We start from the raw sequence: 21,276 nt of genomic DNA, 5'->3' as shown, positions 1-21,276 counted from the left end.
GGGTCTGTGTTATTTAACATTCTGGTCTGAGGTCTATTATTTAGGAGTCTGTATTAGTTTAGGGATCTGGTCTGGGGTCTGTATTATTTAGGGATCTGGTCTGGGGTCTGTATTATTTAGGGATCTGGTCTGGGGTCTGTATTATTTAGGGATCTGGTCTGGGGTCTGTATTATTTAGGGATCTGGTCTGGGGTCTGTATTATTTAGGGATCTGGTCTGGAGTCTGTATTATTTAGAGGGTCTGGTCTGGGGTCCATATTTATTTAGAAGGTCTGGTCTGGGGTCTGTATTTATCTAGAGGGTCTGGTCTGGGGTTTGTATTTTTAGTGGTTCTGGTCTGGGGTATGTCTTAGTTAGGGGGTTTGGTCGGGGGTCTGTACTATTTAGAGGGTCTGGTGTCTGTATTTAGGGGTCTGAGGTCTATATATATTTAGGAGTCTGTATTATTTAGGGGTCTGGTCTGGGGTCTGCATTTACTAAGAGGACCTAGTCTTGGCTCTATAATACTTTCGGGGTGTGCACGTCCGTCCCCTATAAATGGCGCCTCTCATACAGATCATTTTCTTTCCTTTGATGACAGCAGATAAAACACTTTTAGTTGAAGGTTTTATTTCCCACTTGTGATAAAACACTCAGACATCGATTAGTTTATTAAACGCCGTCCCGGCTCTAGACCGCTGGATTATACGTTGACCATCGGGACCACTCACTGGAATTGGTCAGTGTCGCACGTCGTAATCGTCTCCCTAGGTGCGGCCTCACCCATCAGCCTAATGTAAATTTGCAATCTAGGAATTTTGGGGTACAACTTCTATAAGTTTTCCCCTTTCTCCTGTGAGGCTTTGTTTTTCGGTTACATTGCAATAAATCTGCTACTAAATGACTGCAGCTACCTACAACTACCACTAGAGGAAGCGCTCTGCATATAGATTTATACACAGTGCTTTCTAGTTACTGTATATGTCTGTACACATTAAGCTCCCCCTAGTGGTGGCCGCAGGTAACACAATTTTATCATCTACTTCAAAGAAGCGAATCATGGAAATTATATGCCCCCCGGATAGGTGCACCAATTATATGTTACCCCCACTGGATTGTAATGGACAGTGCTGGAGTGAGACTTGTGGTCCGCCTGGTCTACAGTACATATGAGGATAACCATATAGACAAGATATAAACACCCCAAATCTCAGTTACACCCCCCAACCCCCTCCCCAAAAAGATAATTCTAGAAAATTCTACGCCTCGGTCCTTCAACTATGTACACGTCTAGTGACAGGTGAATACGTCGCTCCTCGCTCCTCCTCTAACACAGTGTTACGGTTTTAAAAATAAATTTGTTCCCCCCTCCGCGAAAACAAGACTACAGAGTACAGAGCCCCCGACTACAGAGTACAGAGCCCCCGACTACACAGTACAGAGCCCCCGACTACACAGTACAGAGCCCCCGAATACACAGTACAGAGCCCCCGACTACACAGTACAGAGCCCCTGCCCTCAACTACTACAGGTAGAAAGGTAGATAATTTGTTATGCCGCCTGCCACCGCCACTCCCCGCATGTCGTCGTCTTGATGGGCTCCGCTGCCGGCGATCAGTCCACCATCTTGTCCTGCTTCTTCCCTTCCTTTTTCTTCTTTTTAGACTCTACAGGACAAATAAAAAAAAAAATGCAGATTATTATGAATTCTGTAAAGGAGAAGTAGAAAAACCGGAGCCAAGAAAAGTGCCACAATATCAATCAATAATATCAGCATCCCTGGTGGTCTAGGGCAGTAAGGGTTAATATGAACATCCCTGGTGGTCTAGGGCAGTAAGGCTTAATATGAACATCCCTGTGGTCTAGGATAGTAGGGGTTAATATTACCATCCTTGGTGCTCTAAAGCAGTAAGGGTTAATATCAGCATTCCTGGTGGTCTAAGGCAGTAAGGGTTAATATCAGCATCCCTGGTGGTCTAGGGCAGTAAGGGTTAATATCAGCATCCCTGGTGGTCTAGGGGAGTAAGGGTTAATATCAGCATTCCTGGTGGTCTAGGGGAGTAAGGGTTAATATCAGCATCCCTGGTGGTCTAGGGCAGTAAGGGTTAATATCAGCATCCCTGGTGGTCTAGGGGAGTAAGGGTTAATATCAGCATTCCTGGTGGTCTAGGGGAGTAAGGGTTAATATCAGCATCCCTGGTGGTCTAGAGGAGAAAGGGTTAATATCAGCATTCCTGGTGGTCTAGGGCAGTAAGGGTTAATATCAGCATTCCTGGAGGTCTAGGGCAGTAAGGGTTAATATCAGCATCCCTGGTGGTCTAGGGAAGTAAGGGTTAATATCAGCATCCCTGGTGGTCTAGAGAAGTAAGGGTTAATATCAGCATCTCTGGTGGTCTAGGGCAGTAAGGGTTAATATCAGCATCCCTGGTGGTCTAAGGCAGTAAGGGTTAATATCAGCATCTCTGTTGGTCTAGGGCAGTAAGGGTTAATATCAGCATCCCTGGTGTTCTAGGGCAGTAAGGGTTAATATCAGCATCTCTGTTGGTCTAGGGCAGTAAGGGTTAATATCAGCATTCCTGGTGGTCTAGGGCAGTAACGGTTAATATCAGCATCTCTGGTGGTCTAGGGCAGTAAGGGTTAATATCAGCATCCCTGGTGGTCTAGGGCAGTAAGGGTTAATATCAGCATTCCTGGTGGTCTAGGGCAGTAAGGGTTAATATCAGCATCCCTGGTGGTCTAGGGGAGTAAGGGTTAATATCAGCATTCCTGGTGGTCTAGGGCAGTAAGGGTTAATATCAGCATCCCTGGTGGCCTAGGGCAGTAAGGGTTAATATCAGCAGCTCTGGTGGTCTAGGGCAGTAAGGGTTAATATCAGCATCCCTGGTGGTCTAGGGCAGTAAGAGTTAATATCAGCATCTCTGTTGGTCTAGGGCAGTAAGGGTTAATATCAGCATCCCTGGTGGTCCAGGGCAGTAAGGGTTAATATCAGCATCTCTGGTGGTCTAGGGCAGTAAGGGTTAATATCAGCATCCCTGGTGGTCTAGGGGAGTAAGGGTTAATATCAGCATTCCTGGTGGTCTAGGGCAGTAAGGGTTAATATCAGCATCCCTGGTGGTCTAGAGGAGTAAGGGTTAATATCAGCATTCCTGGTGGTCTAGGGCAGTAAGGGTTAATATCAGCATTCTTGGAGGTCTAGGGCAGTAAGGGTTAATATCAGCATCCCTGGTGGTCTAGGGCAGTAAGGGTTAATATCAGCATCCCTGGTGGTCTAGAGAAGGGTTAATATCAGCATCTCTGGTGGTCTAGGGCAGTAAGGGTTAGTATCAGCATCCCTGGTGGTCTAAGGCAGTAAGGGTTAATATCAGCATACCTGGTGTTCTAGGGCAGTAAGGGTTAATATCAGCATCTCTGTTGGTGTAGGGCAGTAAGGGTTAATATCAGCATCTCTGTTGGTGTAGGGCAGTAAGGGTTAATATCAGCATCTCTGTTGGTGTAGGGCAGTAAGGGTTAATATCAGCATCTCTGGTGGTCTAGGGCAGTAAGGGTTAATATCAGCATCACTGGTGGTCTAGGGGAGTAAGGGTTAATATCAGCATCACTGGTGGTCTAGGGCAGTAAGGGTTAATATCAGCATCACTGGTGGTCTAGGGGAGTAAGGGTTAATATCAGCATTCCTGGTGGTGTAGGGCAGTAAGGGTTAATATCAGCATCTCTGGTGGTCTAGGGCAGTAAGGGTAATATCAGCATCCCTGGCGGTCTAGGGCAGTAAGGGTTAATATCAGCACCCCTGGTGGTCTAGGGCAGTAAGGGTTAATATCAGCACCCCTGGTGGTCTAGGGCAGTAAGGGTTAATATCAGCATCCCTGGTGGTCTAGGGCAGTAAGAGTTAATATCAGCATCCCTGGTGGTCTAGGGGAGTAAGGGTTAATATCAGCACTCCTGGTGGTCTAGGGCAGTAAGGGTTAATATCAGCATCCCTGGTGGTCTAGGGCAGTAAGGGTTAATATCAGCATCCCTGGTGGTCTAGGGCAGTAAGGGTTAATATCAGCACCCCTGGTGGTGTAGGGCAGTAAGGGTTAATATCAGCATCCCTGGTGGTCTAGGGCAGTAAGGGTTAATATCAGCATCCCTGGTGGTCTAGGGCAGTAAGGGTTAATATCAGCATCCCTGGTGGTCTAGGGCAATAAGGGTTAATATCAGCATCCCTGGTGGTCTAGGGCAGTAAGGGTTAATATCAGCACCCCTGGTGGTCTAGGGGAGTAAGGGTTAATATCAGCATCCCTGGTGGTCTAGGGGAGTAAGGGTTAATATCACCATCCCTGGTGGTCTAGGGCAGTAAGGGTTAATATCAGCATCCCTGGTGGTCTAGGGCAGTAAGGGTTAATATCAGCATTCCTGGTGGTCTAGGGCAGTAAGGGTTAATATCAGCATCCCTGGTGGTCTAGGGGAGTAAGGGTTAATATCACCATCCCTGGTGGTCTAGGGCAGTAAGGGTTAATATTAGCATCCCTGGTGGTCTAGGGCAGTAAGGGTTAATATCAGCATCCCTGGTGGTCTAGGGCAGTAAGGGTTAATATCAGCATCCCTGGTGGTCTAGGGCAGTAAGGGTTAATATCAGCATCCCTGGTGGTCTAGGGCAGTAAGGGTTAATATCAGCATCCCTGGTGGTCTAGGGCGGTAAGGGTTAATATCAGCATCCCTGGTGGTCTAGGGCAGTAAGGGTTAATATCAGCATCCCTGGTGGTCTAGGGGAGTAAGGGTTAATATCAGCATTCCTGGTGGTGTAGGGCAGTAAGGGTTAATATCAGCATCCCTGGTGGTCTAGGGCAGTAAGGGTTAATATCAGCATCCCTGGTGGTCTAGGGCGGTAAGGGTTAATATCAGCATCCCTGGTGGTCTAGGGCAGTAAGGGTTAATATCAGCATCCCTGGTGGTCTAGGGGAGTAAGGGTTAATATCAGCATCCCTGGTGGTCTAGGGCAGTAAGGGTTAATATCAGCATCCCTGGTGGTCTAGGGGAGTAAGGGTTAATATCAGCATTCCTGGTGGTGTAGGGCAGTAAGGGTTAATATCAGCATCCCTGGTGGTCTAGGGGAGTAAGGGTTAATATCAGCATCCCTGGTGGTCTAGGGGAGTAAGGGTTAATATCAGCATCCCTGGTGGTCTAGGGGAGTAAGGGTTAATATCAGCATCCCTGGTGGTCTAGGGGAGTAAGGGTTAATATCAGCATCCCTGGTGGTCTAGGGGAGTAAGGGTTAATATCAGCATCCCTGGTGGTCTAGGGGAGTAAGGGTTAATATCAGCATCCCTGGTGGTCTAGGGGAGTAAGGGTTAATATCAGCATCCCTGGTGGTCTAGGGGAGTAAGGGTTAATATCAGCATCCCTGGTGGTGTAGGGCAGTAAGGGTTAATATCAGCATCCCTGGTGGTCTAGGGGAGTAAGGGTTAATATCAGCATCCCTGGTGGTCTAGGGGAGTAAGGGTTAATATCAGCATCCCTGGTGGTCTAGGGGAGTAAGGGTTAATATCAGCATCCCTGGTGGTCTAGGGGAGTAAGGGTTAATATCAGCATCCCTGGTGGTCTAGGGGAGTAAGGGTTAATATCAGCATCCCTGGTGGTCTAGGGGAGTAAGGGTTAATATCAGCATCCCTGGTGGTCTAGGGCAGTAAGGGTTAATATCAGCATCCCTGGTGGTCTAGGGGAGTAAGGGTTAATATCAGCATCCCTGGTGGTCTAGGGGAGTAAGGGTTAATATCAGCATCCCTGGTGGTCTAGGGGAGTAAGGGTTAATATCAGCATCCCTGGTGGTCTAGGGGAGTAAGGGTTAATATCAGCATCCCTGGTGGTCTAGGGGAGTAAGGGTTAATATCAGCATCCCTGGTGGTCTAGGGGAGTAAGGGTTAATATCAGCATCCCTGGTGGTGTAGGGCAGTAAGGGTTAATATCAGCATCCCTGGTGGTCTAGGGGAGTAAGGGTTAATATCAGCATCCCTGGTGGTCTAGGGGAGTAAGGGTTAATATCAGCATCCCTGGTGGTCTAGGGGAGTAAGGGTTAATATCAGCATCCCTGGTGGTCTAGGGGAGTAAGGGTTAATATCAGCATCCCTGGTGGTCTAGGGGAGTAAGGGTTAATATCAGCATCCCTGGTGGTCTAGGGGAGTAAGGGTTAATATCAGCATCCCTGGTGGTGTAGGGCAGTAAGGAAGTAACTGTCCTATAAAACAAGGGAACCAGATATTAACCCCTTACTGTCCTAAACCACCAGGGATGCTGATATTTACCCTTACTACCTTTGACCGCCAGGGATGCAGATATTAATCCTGGTGCTCTACAGTTGTAGTGGGCTAATTTCAGCATCCCCTTTTGGTGTAGAAGAGGGTTAGTCTCAGCATAACAACTAGTCTAAGACAGTTAGGGGTTAATTTCCACAATCCTAATGGTCTAGGGCCATCAGGTATTAATGTCCCAGTGCCTGGTGGTCTATGATATTTTCAGCATCCCTGGTGGTCTCGGGCAGTAAGGGGCTGATATCAACCATCCTGATGGCCTAGGACACTTAAGGGTTAATGTCGTCTCCGCTGCTGGTCTAAAGCCGATAAGAGGTTACAAGAGGTTACTATCATTGTCCCTGGTGGCCTAGTACAGTAAAGGGTCCATTTGTGCCTCCCTGGTGGTCTAGGTTTGTCGGGGATTTATCATCATCATCTCTGGTCGTCCTTGACAGTAATTGCTTCATTTCTCTTATAGTCCACATGTCTTTTTAGAATTGCCTTTCTCTATGTGTCAGTCTCTACTGTCATCCTAGAATTATATTCATTATCCAAGAAGCTAAAAATAAGCTGCGCTGCATGGAATTGTAGGAGATCTTCGTAGAAGACATTTACATCAGTGTCGGATAATCCTGTGACAGATATTTCCATCAGGGATCTGCATTATACAGCCCAGCAGGGTCGTTAATGCAGGAGGCCGCGCTGGTCATGTTCTCTACCAGGGCGAGGAGAACATAATACATATGTATACGCTGGCTCGCCGTCCGGCCCCCATAGTGAGAGATGACAGGTGGGCAACAGAGGGGACGCGTTTAATTCTGCCTGTTTTCAGCGATTCACTGACTGTGACCGCGTCAAGTGGACGAGAGCCCAGAGAGCGCGAGGGAGTCAGACCACGGAGATCCAAGGTCGGGACGGATCCACTCAGAATTCAGGATGTTGTGTCACTCATCATTGCCATGCTGCGCGAGGAAGACAGCAGCCGGCGGCCACTGGGGGAAGCAGGTCACCGCGGCGCTTCCTTCCTTCACTGCTTTCATTTACCCTCTTTTGTGATGTTTTTTAGCTTTTTTATTATCTATATAGATTCGTCCTTCTTTAGATTTGCTCTCGGCTCAACATATCCCGAAATGCATGTCGCATCAACAAGAGTTCACTATACAGTGCCTATATATGTCCATCCAGTGGATGTGAAGTGAATTGCTTATATCTGTGCTGTTATGGGCAGGTCGTAGATCGAATCGGTCTCCCTTTCCCCTCCTCTGGTAGCTGACAGAATCGGTCTCCTTTCCCCTCCTTTGGCAGCTGACAGAATCGGTCTCCTTTCCCGTCCTATGGCAGCTGACAGAATCGGTCTCCTTTCCCCTCCTCTGGCAGCTGACAGAATCGGTCTCCTTTCCCCTCCTCTGGCAGCTGACAGAATCGGTCTCCTTTCCCCTCCTCTGGCAGCTGACAGAATCGGTCTCCTTTCCCCTCCTCTGGCAGCTGACAGAATCGGTCTCCTTTCCCCTCCTCTGGCAGCTGACAGAATCGGTCTCCTTTCCCGTCCTATGGCAGCTGACAGAATCGGTCTCCTTTCCCCTCCTCTGGCAGCTGACAGAATCGGTCTCCTTTCCCCTCCTCTGGCAGCTGACAGAATCGGTCTCCTTTCCCCTCCTCTGGCAGCTGACAGAATCGGTCTCCTTTCCCCTCCTCTGGCAGCTGACAGAATCGGTCTCCTTTCCCCTCCTCTGGTAGCTGACAGAATCGGTCTCCTTTCCCCTCCTCTGGCAGCTGACAGAATCGGTCTCCTTTCCCCTCCTCTGGCAGCTGACAGAATCGGTCTCCTTTCCCCTCCTCTGGTAGCTAACAGAATCGGTCTCCTTTCCCCTCCTCTGGCAGCTGACAGAATCGGTCTCCTTTCCCCTCCTATGGAAGCTGACAGAATCGGTCTGCTTTCCCCTCCTCTGGCAGCTGACAGAATCGGTCTCCTTTCCCCTCCTCTGGTAGCTGACAGAATCGGTCTCCTTTCCCCTCCTCTGGCAGCTGACAGAATCGGTTTACTTTCCCCTCCTCTGGCAGCTGACAGAATCGGTCTCCTTTCCCCTCCTCTGGCAGCTGACAGAATCGGTCTCCCTTTCCCCTCCTCTGGTAGCTGACAGAATCGGTCTCCTTTCCCCTCCTCTGGCAGCTGACAGAATCGGTCTCCTTTCCCGTCCTATGGCAGCTGACAGAATCGGTCTCCTTTCCCCTCCTCTGGCAGCTGACAGAATCGGTCTCCTTTCCCCTCCTCTGGCAGCTGACAGAATCGGTCTCCTTTCCCCTCCTCTGGCAGCTGACAGAATCGGTCTCCTTTCCCCTCCTCTGGCAGCTGACAGAATCGGTCTCCTTTCCCCTCCTCTGGTAGCTGACAGAATCGGTCTCCTTTCCCCTCCTCTGGCAGCTGACAGAATCGGTCTCCTTTCCCCTCCTCTGGCAGCTGACAGAATCGGTCTCCTTTCCCCTCCTCTGGTAGCTAACAGAATCGGTCTCCTTTCCCCTCCTCTGGCAGCTGACAGAATCGGTCTCCTTTCCCCTCCTCTGGAAGCTGACAGAATCGGTCTGCTTTCCCCTCCTCTGGCAGCTGACAGAATCGGTCTCCTTTCCCCTCCTCTGGTAGCTGACAGAATCGGTCTCCTTTCCCCTCCTCTGGCAGCTGACAGAATCGGTTTCCTTTCCCCTCCTCTGGCAGCTGACAGAATCGGTCTCCTTTCCCCTCCTCTGGCAGCTGACAGAATCGGTCTCCTTTCCCCTCCTCTGGCAGCTCACAGAATCGGTCTCCTTTCCCCTCCTCTGGCAGCTCACAGAATCGGTCTCCTTTCCCCTCCTCTGGCAGCTGACAGAATCGGTCTCCTTTCCCCTCCTCTGGCAGCTCACAGAATCGGTCTCCTTTCCCCTCCTCTGGCAGCTGACAGAATCGGTCTCCTTTCCCCTCCTCTGGCAGCTGACAGAATCGGTCTCCTTTCCCCTCCTCTGGCAGCTGACAGAATCGGTCTCCTTTCCCCTCCTCTGGAAGCTGACAGAATCGGTCTCCTTTCCCCTCCTCTGGCAGCTGACAGAATCGGTCTCCTTTCCCCTCCTCTGGTAGCTGACAGAATCGGTCTCCTTTCCCCTCCTCTGGCAGCTGACAGAATCGGTCTCCTTTCCCCTCCTCTGGCAGCTGACAGAATTGGTCTCATTTCCCCTCCTCTGGCAGCTGACAGAATCGGTCTCCTTTCCCCTCCTCTGGCAGCTGACAGAATCGGTCTCCTTTCCCCTCCTCTGGCAGCTGACAGAATCGGTCTCCTTTCCCCTCCTCTGGCAGCTGACAGAATCGGTTTCCTTTCCCCTCCTCTGGCAGCTGACAGAATCGGTCTCCTTTCCCCTCCTCTGGCAGCTGACAGAATCGGTCTCCTTTCCCCTCCTCTGGCAGCTCACAGAATCGGTCTCCTTTCCCCTCCTCTGGCAGCTCACAGAATCGGTCTCCTTTCCCCTCCTCTGGCAGCTGACAGAATCGGTCTCCTTTCCCCTCCTCTGGCAGCTCACAGAATCGGTCTCCTTTCCCCTCCTCTGGCAGCTGACAGAATCGGTCTCCTTTCCCCTCCTCTGGCAGCTGACAGAATCAGTCTCCTTTCCCCTCCTCTGGCAGCTGACAGAATCGGTCTCCTTTCCCCTCCTCTGGAACCTGACAGAATCGGTCTCCTTTCCCCTCCTCTGGCAGCTGACAGAATCGGTCTCCTTTCCCCTCCTCTGGTAGCTGACAGAATCGGTCTCCTTTCCCCTCCTCTGGCAGCTGACAGAATCGGTCTCCTTTCCCCTCCTCTGGCAGCTGACAGAATCGGTCTCATTTCCCCTCCTCTGGCAGCTGACAGAATCGGTCTCCTTTCCCCTCCTCTGGCAGCTGACAGAATCGGTCTCCTTTCCCCTCCTCTGGCAGCTGACAGAATCGGTCTCCTTTCCCCTCCTCTGGCAGTTGACAGAATCGGTCTCCTTTCCCCTCCTCTGGCAGCTGACAGAATCGGTCTCCTTTCCCCTCCTCTGACAGCTGACAGAATCGGTCTCCTTTCCCCTCCTCTGGCAGCTGACAGAATCGGTCTCCTTTCCCCTCCTCTGGCAGCTGACAGAATCAGTCTCCTTTCCCCTCCTCTGGTAGCTAACAGAATCGGTCTCCTTTCCCCTCCTCTGGCAGCTGACAGAATCGGTCTCCTTTCCCCTCCTCTGACAGCTGACAGAATCGGTCTCCTTTCCCCTCCTCTGGCAGCTGACAGAATCGGTCTCCTTTCCCCTCCTCTGGCAGCTGACAGAATCAGTCTCCTTTCCCCTCCTCTGGTAGCTAACAGAATCGGTCTCCTTTCCCCTCCTCTGGCAGCTGACAGAATCGGTCTCCTTTCCCCTCCTCTGGCAGTTGACAGAATCGGTCTCCTTTCCCTCCTCTGGCAGCTGACAGAATCGGTGTCCTTTCCCCTCCTCTGGAAGCTGACAGAATCGGTCTCCTTTCCCGTCCTCTGGCAGCTGACAGAATCAGTCTCCTTTCCCCTCCTCTGGTAGCTAACAGAATCGGTCTCCTTTCCCCTCCTCTGGCAGCTGACAGAATCGGTCTCCTTTCCCCTCCTCTGGCAGTTGACAGAATCGGTCTCCTTTCCCTCCTCTGGCAGCTGACAGAATCGGTGTCCTTTCCCCTCCTCTGGAAGCTGACAGAATCGGTCTCCTTTCCCGTCCTCTGGCAGCTGACAGAATCGGTCTCCTTTCCCCTCCTCTGGCAGCTGACAGAATCGGTCTCCTTTCCCCTCCTCTGGCAGCTGACAGAATCGGTCTCCTTTCCCCTCCTCTGGCAGCTGACAGAATCGGTCTCCTTTCCCCTCCTCTGGCAGCTGACAGAATCGGTCTCCTTTCCCCTCCTCTGGTAGCTGACAGAACCGGTCTCCTTTCCCCTCCTCTGGCAGCTGACAGAATCGGTCTCCTTTCCCCTCCTCTGGCAGCTGACAGAATCGGTCTCCTTTCCCCTCCTCTGGCAGCTAACAGAATCGGTCTCCTTTCCCCTCCTCTGGCAGCTGACAGAATCGGTCTCCTTTCCCGTCCTCTGGCAGCTGACAGAATCGGTCTCCTTTCCCCTCCTCTGGCAGCTGACAGAATCGGTCTCCTTTCCCGTCCTCTGGCAGCTGACAGAATCGGTCTCCTTTCCCCTCCTCTGGCAGCTGACAGAATCGGTCTCCTTTTCCCTCCTCTGGCAGCTGACAGAATCGGTCTCCTTTCCCCTCCTCTGGCAGCTGACAGAATCGGTCTCCTTTCCCCTCCTCTGGCAGCTGACAGAATCAGTCTCCTTTCCCCTCCTCTGGCAGCTGACAGAATCAGTCTCCTTTCCCCTCCTCTGGTAGCTAACAGAATCGGTCTCCTTTCCCCTCCTCTGGCAGCTGACAGAATCGGTCTCCTTTCCCCTCCTCTGGCAGTTGACAGAATCGGTCTCCTTTTCCCTCCTCTGGCAGCTGACAGAATCGGTCTCCTTTCCCCTCCTCTGGCAGCTGACAGAATCGGTCTCCTTTCCCCTCCTCTGGCAGCTGACAGAATAGGTCTCCTTTCCCCTCCTCTGGCAGCTCACAGAATCGGTCTCCTTTCGCCTCCTCTGGCAGCTCACAGAATCGGTCTCCTTTCCCCTCCTCTGGCAGCTCACAGAATCGGTCTCCTTTCCCCTCCTCTGGCAGCTGACAGAATCGGTCTCCTTTCCCCTCCTCTGGCAGCTGACAGAATCGGTCTCCTTTCCCCTCCTCTGGCAGCTGACAGAATCGGTCTTCTTTCCCCTCCTCTGGCAGCTGATAGAATCGGTCTCCTTTCCCCTCCTCTGGCAGCTGACAGAATCGGTCTCCTTTCCCCTCCTCTGGAAGCTGACAGAATCGGTCTCCTTTCCCCTCCTCTGGCAGCTGACAGAATCGGTCTCCTTTCCCCTCCTCTGGCAGCTCACAGAATCGGTCTCCTTTCCCCTCCTCTGGCAGCTGACAGAATCGGTCTCCTTTCCCCTCCTCTGGCAGCTGACAGAATCGGTCTCCTTTCCCCTCCTCTGGCAGCTGACAGAATCGGTCTCCTTTCCCCTCCTCTGGCAGTTGACAGAATCGGTCTCCTTTCCCCTCCTCTGGCAGCTGACAGAATCGGTCTCCTTTCCCCTCCTCTGACAGCTGACAGAATCGGTCTCCTTTCCCCTCCTCTGGCAGCTGACAGAATCGGTCTCCTTTCCCCTCCTCTGGCAGCTGACAGAATCAGTCTCCTTTCCCCTCCTCTGGTAGCTAACAGAATCGGTCTCCTTTCCCCTCCTCTGGCAGCTGACAGAATCGGTCTCCTTTCCCCTCCTCTGACAGCTGACAGAATCGGTCTCCTTTCCCCTCCTCTGGCAGCTGACAGAATCGGTCTCCTTTCCCCTCCTCTGGCAGCTGACAGAATCAGTCTCCTTTCCCCTCCTCTGGTAGCTAACAGAATCGGTCTCCTTTCCCCTCCTCTGGCAGCTGACAGAATCAGTCTCCTTTCCCCTCCTCTGGTAGCTAACAGAATCGGTCTCCTTTCTCTCCTCTGGCAGCTGAAAGAATCGGTGTCCTTTCCCCTCCTCTGGAAGCTGACAGAATCGGTCTCCTTTCCCCTCCTCTGGCAGCTGACAGAATCGGTCTCCTTTCCCCTCCTCTGGCAGCTGACAGAATCGGTCTCCTTTCCCCTCCTCTGGCAGTTGACAGAATCGGTCTCCTTTCCCTCCTCTGGCAGCTGACAGAATCGGTGTCCTTTCCCCTCCTCTGGAAGCTGACAGAATCGGTCTCCTTTCCCGTCCTCTGGCAGCTGACAGAATCAGTCTCCTTTCCCCTCCTCTGGTAGCTAACAGAATCGGTCTCCTTTCCCCTCCTCTGGCAGCTGACAGAATCGGTCTCCTTTCCCCTCCTCTGGCAGTTGACAGAATCGGTCTCCTTTCCCTCCTCTGGCAGCTGACAGAATCGGTGTCCTTTCCCCTCCTCTGGCAGCTGACAGAATCGGTCTCCTTTCCCCTCCTCTGGCAGCTGACAGAATCGGTCTCCTTTCCCCTCCTCTGGCAGCTGACAGAATCAGTCTCCTTTCCCCTCCTCTGGTAGCTAACAGAATCGGTCTCCTTTCCCCTCCTCTGGCAGCTGACAGAATCGGTCTCCTTTCCCCTCCTCTGGCAGTTGACAGAATCGGTCTCCTTTTCCCTCCTCTGGCAGCTGACAGAATCGGTCTCCTTTCCCCTCCTCTGGCAGCTGACAGAATCGGTCTCCTTTCCCCTCCTCTGGCAGCTGACAGAATAGGTCTCCTTTCCCCTCCTCTGGCAGCTCACAGAATCGGTCTCCTTTCGCCTCCTCTGGCAGCTCACAGAATCGGTCTCCTTTCCCCTCCTCTGGCAGCTCACAGAATCGGTCTCCTTTCCCCTCCTCTGGCAGCTGACAGAATCGGTCTCCTTTCCCCTCCTCTGGCAGCTGACAGAATCAGTCTCCTTTCCCCTCCTCTGGTAGCTAACAGAATCGGTCTCCTTTCCCCTCCTCTGGCAGCTGACAGAATCGGTCTCCTTTCCCCTCCTCTGGCAGTTGACAGAATCGGTCTCCTTTCCCTCCTCTGGCAGCTGACAGAATCGGTGTCCTTTCCCCTCCTCTGGCAGCTGACAGAATCGGTCTCCTTTCCCCTCCTCTGGCAGCTGACAGAATCGGTCTCCTTTCCCCTCCTCTGGCAGCTGACAGAATCAGTCTCCTTTCCCCTCCTCTGGTAGCTAACAGAATCGGTCTCCTTTCCCCTCCTCTGGCAGCTGACAGAATCGGTCTCCTTTCCCCTCCTCTGGCAGTTGACAGAATCGGTCTCCTTTTCCCTCCTCTGGCAGCTGACAGAATCGGTCTCCTTTCCCCTCCTCTGGCAGCTGACAGAATCGGTCTCCTTTCCCCTCCTCTGGCAGCTGACAGAATCAGTCTCCTTTCCCCTCCTCTGGTAGCTAACAGAATCGGTCTCCTTTCCCCTCCTCTGGCAGCTGACAGAATCGGTCTCCTTTCCCCTCCTCTGACAGCTGACAGAATCGGTCTCCTTTCCCCTCCTCTGGCAGCTGACAGGATCGGTCTCCTTTCCCCTCCTCTGGCAGCTGACAGAATCAGTCTCCTTTCCCCTCCTCTGGTAGCTAACAGAATCGGTCTCCTTTCCCCTCCTCTGGCAGCTGACAGAATCAGTCTCCTTTCCCCTCCTCTGGTAGCTAACAGAATCGGTCTCCTTTCTCTCCTCTGGCAGCTGACAGAATCGGTGTCCTTTCCCCTCCTCTGGAAGCTGACAGAATCGGTCTCCTTTCCCCTCCTCTGGCAGCTGACAGAATCGGTCTCCTTTCCCCTCCTCTGGCAGCTGACAGAATCGGTCTCCTTTCCCCTCCTCTGGCAGTTGACAGAATCGGTCTCCTTTCCCTCCTCTGGCAGCTGACAGAATCGGTGTCCTTTCCCCTCCTCTGGAAGCTGACAGAATCGGTCTCCTTTCCCGTCCTCTGGCAGCTGACAGAATCAGTCTCCTTTCCCCTCCTCTGGTAGCTAACAGAATCGGTCTCCTTTCCCCTCCTCTGGCAGCTGACAGAATCGGTCTCCTTTCCCCTCCTCTGGCAGTTGACAGAATCGGTCTCCTTTCCCTCCTCTGGCAGCTGACAGAATCGGTGTCCTTTCCCCTCCTCTGGCAGCTGACAGAATCGGTCTCCTTTCCCCTCCTCTGGCAGCTGACAGAATCGGTCTCCTTTCCCCTCCTCTGGCAGCTGACAGAATCAGTCTCCTTTCCCCTCCTCTGGTAGCTAACAGAATCGGTCTCCTTTCCCCTCCTCTGGCAGCTGACAGAATCGGTCTCCTTTCCCCTCCTCTGGCAGTTGACAGAATCGGTCTCCTTTTCCCTCCTCTGGCAGCTGACAGAATCGGTCTCCTTTCCCCTCCTCTGGCAGCTGACAGAATCGGTCTCCTTTCCCCTCCTCTGGCAGCTGACAGAATAGGTCTCCTTTCCCCTCCTCTGGCAGCTCACAGAATCAGTCTCCTTTCGCCTCCTCTGGCAGCTCACAGAATCGGTCTCCTTTCCCCTCCTCTGGCAGCTCACAGAATCGGTCTCCTTTCCCCTCCTCTGGCAGCTGACAGAATCGGTCTCCTTTCCCCTCCTCTGGCAGCTGACAGAATCAGTCTCCTTTCCCCTCCTCTGGTAGCTAACAGAATCGGTCTCCTTTCCCCTCCTCTGGCAGCTGACAGAATCGGTCTCCTTTCCCCTCCTCTGGCAGTTGACAGAATCGGTCTCCTTTCCCTCCTCTGGCAGCTGACAGAATCGGTGTCCTTTCCCCTCCTCTGGCAGCTGACAGAATCGGTCTCCTTTCCCCTCCTCTGGCAGCTGACAGAATCGGTCTCCTTTCCCCTCCTCTGGCAGCTGACAGAATCAGTCTCCTTTCCCCTCCTCTGGTAGCTAACAGAATCGGTCTCCTTTCCCCTCCTCTGGCAGCTGACAGAATCGGTCTCCTTTCCCCTCCTCTGGCAGTTGACAGAATCGGTCTCCTTTTCCCTCCTCTGGCAGCTGACAGAATCGGTCTCCTTTCCCCTCCTCTGGCAGCTGACAGAATCGGTCTCCTTTCCCCTCCTCTGGCAGCTGACAGAATAGGTCTCCTTTCCCCTCCTCTGGCAGCTCACAGAATCGGTCTCCTTTCGCCTCCTCTGGCAGCTCACAGAATCGGTCTCCTTTCCCCTCCTCTGGCAGCTCACAGAATCGGTCTCCTTTCCCCTCCTCTGGCAGCTGACAGAATCGGTCTCCTTTCCCCTCCTCTGGCAGCTGACAGAATCGGTCTCCTTTCCCCTCCTCTGGCAGCTGACAGAATCGGTCTCCTTTCCCCTCCTCTGGCAGCTGATAGAATCGGTCTCCTTTCCCCTCCTCTGGCAGCTGACAGAATCGGTCTCCTTTCCCCTCCTCTGGAAGCTGACAGAATCGGTCTCCTTTCCCCTCCTCTGGCAGCTGACAGAATCGGTCTCCTTTCCCCTCCTCTGGCAGCTCACAGAATCGGTCTCCTTTCCCCTCCTTTGGCAGCTGACAGAATCGGTCTCCTTTCCCCTCCTCTGGCAGCTGACAGAATCGGTATCCTTTCCCCTCCTCTGGCAGCTGACAGAATCGGTCTCCTTTCCCCTCCTCTGACAGCTGACAGAATCGGTCTCCTTTCCCCTCCTCTGGCAGCTGACAGAATCGGTCTCCTTTCCCCTCCTTTGGCAGCTGACAGAATCGGTCTCCTTTCCCCTCCTCTGGCAGCTGACAGAATCGGTCTCCTTTCCCGTCCTCTGGCAGCTGACAGAATCGGTCTCCTTTCCCCTCCTCTGGCAGCTGACAGAATCGGTCTCCTTTCCCGTCCTCTGGCAGCTGACAGAATCGGTCTCCTTTCCCCTCCTCTGGCAGCTGACAGAATCGGTCTCCTTTCCCCTTCTCTGGCAGCTGACAGAATCGGTCTCCTTTCCCCTCCTCTGGCAGCTGACAGAATCGGTCTCCTTTCCCCTCCTCTGGCAGCTGACAGAATCGGTCTCCTTTCCCCTCCTCTGGCAGCTGACAGAATCAGTCTCCTTTCCCCTCCTCTGGTAGCTAACAGAATCGGTCTCCTTTCCCCTCCTCTGGCAGCTGACAGAATCGGTCTCCTTTCCCCTCCTCTGGCAGTTGACAGAATCGGTCTCCTTTTCCCTCCTCTGGCAGCTGACAGAATCGGTCTCCTTTCCCCTCCTCTGGCAGCTGACAGAATCGGTCTCCTTTCCCCTCCTCTGGCAGCTGACAGAATAGGTCTCCTTTCCCCTCCTCTGGCAGCTCACAGAATCGGTCTCCTTTCGCCTCCTCTGGCAGCTCACAGAATCGGTCTCCTTTCCCCTCCTCTGGCAGCTCACAGAATCGGTCTCCTTTCCCCTCCTCTGGCAGCTGACAGAATCGGTCTCCTTTCCCCTCCTCTGGCAGCTGACAGAATCGGTCTCCTTTCCCCTCCTCTGGCAGCTGACAGAATCGGTCTCCTTTCCCCTCCTCTGGCAGCTGATAGAATCGGTCTCCTTTCCCCTCCTCTGGCAGCTGACAGAATCGGTCTCCTTTCCCCTCCTCTGGAAGCTGACAGAATCGGTTTCCTTTCCCCTCCTCTGGCAGCTGACAGAATCGGTCTCCTTTCCCCTCCTCTGGCAGCTGACAGAATCGGTCTCCTTTCCCCTCCTTTGGCAGCTGACAGAATCGGTCTCCTTTCCCCTCCTCTGGCAGCTGACAGAATCGGTCTCCTTTCCCCTCCTCTGGCAGCTGACAGAATCGGTCTCCTTTCCCCTCCTCTGACAGCTGACAGAATCGGTCTCCTTTCCCCTCCTCTGGCAGCTGACAGAATCGGTCTCCTTTCCCCTGCTCTGGCAGCTGACAGAATCGGTCTCCTTTCCCCTCCTCTGGCAGCTGACAAAATCGGTCTCCTTTCCCCTCCTTTGGCAGCTGACAGAATCGGTCTCCTTTCCCCTCCTCTGGCAGCTGACAGAATCGGTCTCCTTTCCCCTCCTCTGGCAGCTGACAGAATCGGTCTCCTTTCCCCTCCTCTGGCAGCTGACAGAATCGGTCTCCTTTCCCCGCCTCTGGAAGCTGACAGAATCGGTCTCCTTTCCCATCCTCTGGCAGCTGACAAAATCGGTCTCCTTTCCCTTCCTCTGGCAGCTGACAGAATCGGTCTCCTTTCCTCTCCTCTGGCAGCTGACAGAATCGGTCTCCATTCCCCTCCTCTGGCAGCTGACAGAATCGGTCTCCTTTCCCCTCCTCTGGCAGCTGACAGAATCGGTCTCCTTTCCCCTCCTCTGGAAGCTGACAGAATCGGTCTCCTTTCCCCTCCTCTGGAAGCTGACAGAATCGGTCTCCTTTCCCCTCCTCTGGCAGCTGACAGAATCGGTCTCCTTTCCCCTCCTCTGGCAGCTGACAGAATCGGTCTCCTTTCCCCTCCTCTGGCAGCTCACAGAATCGGTCTCCTTTCCCCTCTTCCGGCAGCTGACAAAATCGGTCTCCTTTCCCCTCCTCTGGCAGCTGACAGAATCGGTCTCCTTTCCCCTCCTCTGGCAGCTGACAGAATCGGTCACCTTTCCCCTCCACTGGCAGCTGACAGAATCGGTCTCCTTTCCCCTCCTCTGGCAGCTGACAGAATCGGTCTCCTTTCCCCTCCTCTGGCAGCTGACAGAATCGGTCTCCTTTCCCCTCCTCTGGCAGCTGACAGAATCGGTGTCCTTTCCCCTCTGGCAGCTGACAGAATCGGTCTCCTTTCCCCTCCTCTGGCAGCTGACAGAATCGGTCTCCTTTCCCCTCCTCTGGCAGCTGACAGAATCGGTCTCCTTTCCCCTCCTCTGGCAGCTGACAGAATCGGTCACCTTTCCCCTCCTCTGGCAGCTGACAGAATCGGTCTCCTTTCCCCTCCTCTGGCAGCTGACATAATCGGTCTCCTTTCCCCTCCTCTGGCAGCTGACAGAATCGGTCTCCTTTCCCCTCCTCTGGCAGCTGACAGAATCGGTCTCCTTTCCCCTCCTCTGGCAGCTGACAGAATCGGTGTCCTTTCCCCTCTGGCAGCTGACAGAATCGGTCTCCTTTCCCCTCCTCTGGCAGCTGACAGAATCGGTCTCCTTTCCCCTCCTCTGGCAGCTGACAGAATCGGTCTCCTTTCCCCTCCTCTGGCAGCTGACAGAATCGGTCACCTTTCCCCTCCTCTGGCAGCTGACAGAATCGGTCTCCTTTCCCCTCCTCTGGCAGCTGACAGAATCGGTCTCCTTTCCCCTCCTCTGGCAGCTGACAGAATCGGTCTCCTTTCCCCTCCTCTGGCAGCTGACAGAATCGGGCTCCTTTCCCCTCCTCTGGCAGCTGATAGAATCGGTCTCCTTTCCCCTGCTCAGGCAACTGACAGAATCGGTCTCCTTCCCCCTCTGGCAGCTGACAAAATCAGTCTCCTTCCCCTTCTGGCAGCTGACAAAATCAGTCTCCTTCCCCCTCTGGCAGATGGCAAAATCAGTCTCCTTCCTACTCTGGCAGCATCAGTCTCCTTCCCCCTTTGGAAGCTGACAGAATCAGGCTCCTTCCCCTTCTGGCAGCTGAAAAAAATCAGTCTCCTTCCTACTCTGGCAGCATCAGTCTCCTTCCCCCTTTGGCAGCTGACAGAATAAGCCTCCTTCCTCCTCTGGCAGCTGACAAAATCAGTCTCCTTCCCCCTCTGGCAGCTGACAAAATCAGTCTCCTTCCCCCTGTCGGCTGACAAAATCAGTCTCCTTCCCCCTCTGGCAGCTGACAAAATCAGTCTCCTTCCCCCTCTGGCAGCTGACAAAATCAGTCTCCTTCCCCCTCTGGCAGCTGACAAAATCAGTCTCCTTCCCGCTCTGGCAGTCTCATATTGTAGTGGCTTTGCTCCTTTCCTTACAAGCAGGACAGAAGCTTGTCTATCTGTTGACCTGCAGAGGACTGGAGAAGCTTTATACAGAGGGCGGGCTGTGAGGAGAGTGACTGAGCATGTGTGTCCCCTAGAACTCAGCTCAATAGGTGGATGTGCACACTGCTATGCACTCTGACCATTAGGTGGCGTCATATTTTTCTTTACAGGATCTATACAATGAATATATTTCAGGATAGGACGACCCCTTTAAGGAGGACTTGTCACTTGCTATAATCATTTTTTCTTACCGGGTGTAAACGCCGCTGTTCTCCTGAATCCGGCGATGATTTTCTTGTGTTCCTGCGCCTCTCCGTTCCTGAGATATGGCCTCCTATTCCTTGAGTGTAATCTAGTATTTTAGCCAACAGGGCGTGTTCCTCAAGAAACCCACAGACTAAAATGATCACTCCCACTTGGCTAAAAAGGCTACATTTTTATACAGGATAGAAAGGGGCCATATCTCAGGATCGGAGAGGCGCAGGAAGAAAAGAAAAACATCGCCGGATTCAGGAGAACAGCGGCATTTACACCAGGGGAGAAAAATTACATACTTTTGGCAAGTGACGGGTCCAATAGGGGTTTGGCCCTACGCTGCTTCATTCATGGCATGTTGGTGGCACAACAGCGATTACCACCAGGCTAAAGTGACTTCTTAATAGGATATATTAGTTCATGTAGGTCTTACACCTACACTGCTACCAATCTAAAGTAACACAGGTCCATACATCCTCTAGTGGCCATGTATGGTACTGCAGTTTTCCACCCTTGACTTGTACAGGAAACAGCTTGCAGTACCCTTCATAACCACTACAAAATGTATGGCACTTTAACACCTCCAATCAGATGATCCGGGAGCCAGACCTCCTCTGATCTGATATTGATGACTTATCCTAGGTCCTAGAAGACTATATCATAATGAGAGTGTGTGAACTTGGCTCAAAACTTGTTAACAGTAAAGCAAACTGCAGTAAAAACAAACTGCAGCAAGTACTTTGCATGAGCAGTAATTATGGGCTGAATAGTCGCCAAACCCACATACAAGTGTCAAAAGACCCCAACACTCTCAGGGCCGAGGAATGGCAGTAGGGGGCACTAAAGTAATAAACTACATAGCACAGCTCAGCAGGAACCGGACATGGAGAGAGGAGGAGCCATTATCAACCAATTGTCATGCAAGGTGAGGGAAGGCGCAAGTATACAACGACACGAAAAAGCGGGAAGGGCGCCCAACAACTAGGGAAAGAGGGAGTGGAGACCCCTAGGCAGATCTAATATCACCCTGCCTACCCTACCGTCCCTATATAGGTTCTGCACCTATCGTCGAGCAGGAAACTTAATCCCTGAATGTCCCTAGAGCTTGGCCCTAGGTAGGGAGGGGACGGGGTGAGCACTAGTCAGGTCCCACTACAAACTAAAGACAACAAGGTAAACAAACAAGGGGATACACTTAGCTTGAGCAGACACCAGAGAGATAACGCCAACTATCCTCCAAGGGAACCAAAGAAGAAACTAGCCGACTACTAGTGCTCCAAGTCTACACAGAGGCTACACCCCCCTCTGGCAGCTGACAGAATCAGGCTCCTTCCCCCTCTGGCAGCTGACAGAATCAGTCTCCTTCCT

General features: G+C 52.8%; 1 protein-coding gene across 2 annotated transcripts in view; it reads right to left on the bottom strand.

Moving 5' to 3' along the window:
- Positions 1-592: 592 nt before the first annotated feature.
- The window catches only part of PTN (pleiotrophin), an 86,641-nt gene continuing 65,957 nt past the window's right edge, over positions 593-21,276 (bottom strand). For both annotated transcript variants that reach the window (XM_073650184.1, XM_073650185.1), the window contains exon 5: positions 593-1,646. In XM_073650184.1, the coding sequence (XP_073506285.1) occupies positions 1,594-1,646 (53 nt within the window). In that variant the 3' untranslated portion in view covers positions 593-1,593. The remainder of the gene's footprint in view (positions 1,647-21,276) is intronic.

This window comes from Phyllobates terribilis, unplaced genomic scaffold (genome assembly GCF_046119375.1).
Source record: "Phyllobates terribilis strain yellow unplaced genomic scaffold, ASM4611937v1 Scaffold_10__3_contigs__length_209671492, whole genome shotgun sequence".
Classification (NCBI taxonomy): domain Eukaryota; kingdom Metazoa; phylum Chordata; class Amphibia; order Anura; family Dendrobatidae; genus Phyllobates; species Phyllobates terribilis.
Note: the sequence above shows the minus strand (reverse complement) of the source record. Positions and strands in the feature narration are given on the sequence as shown.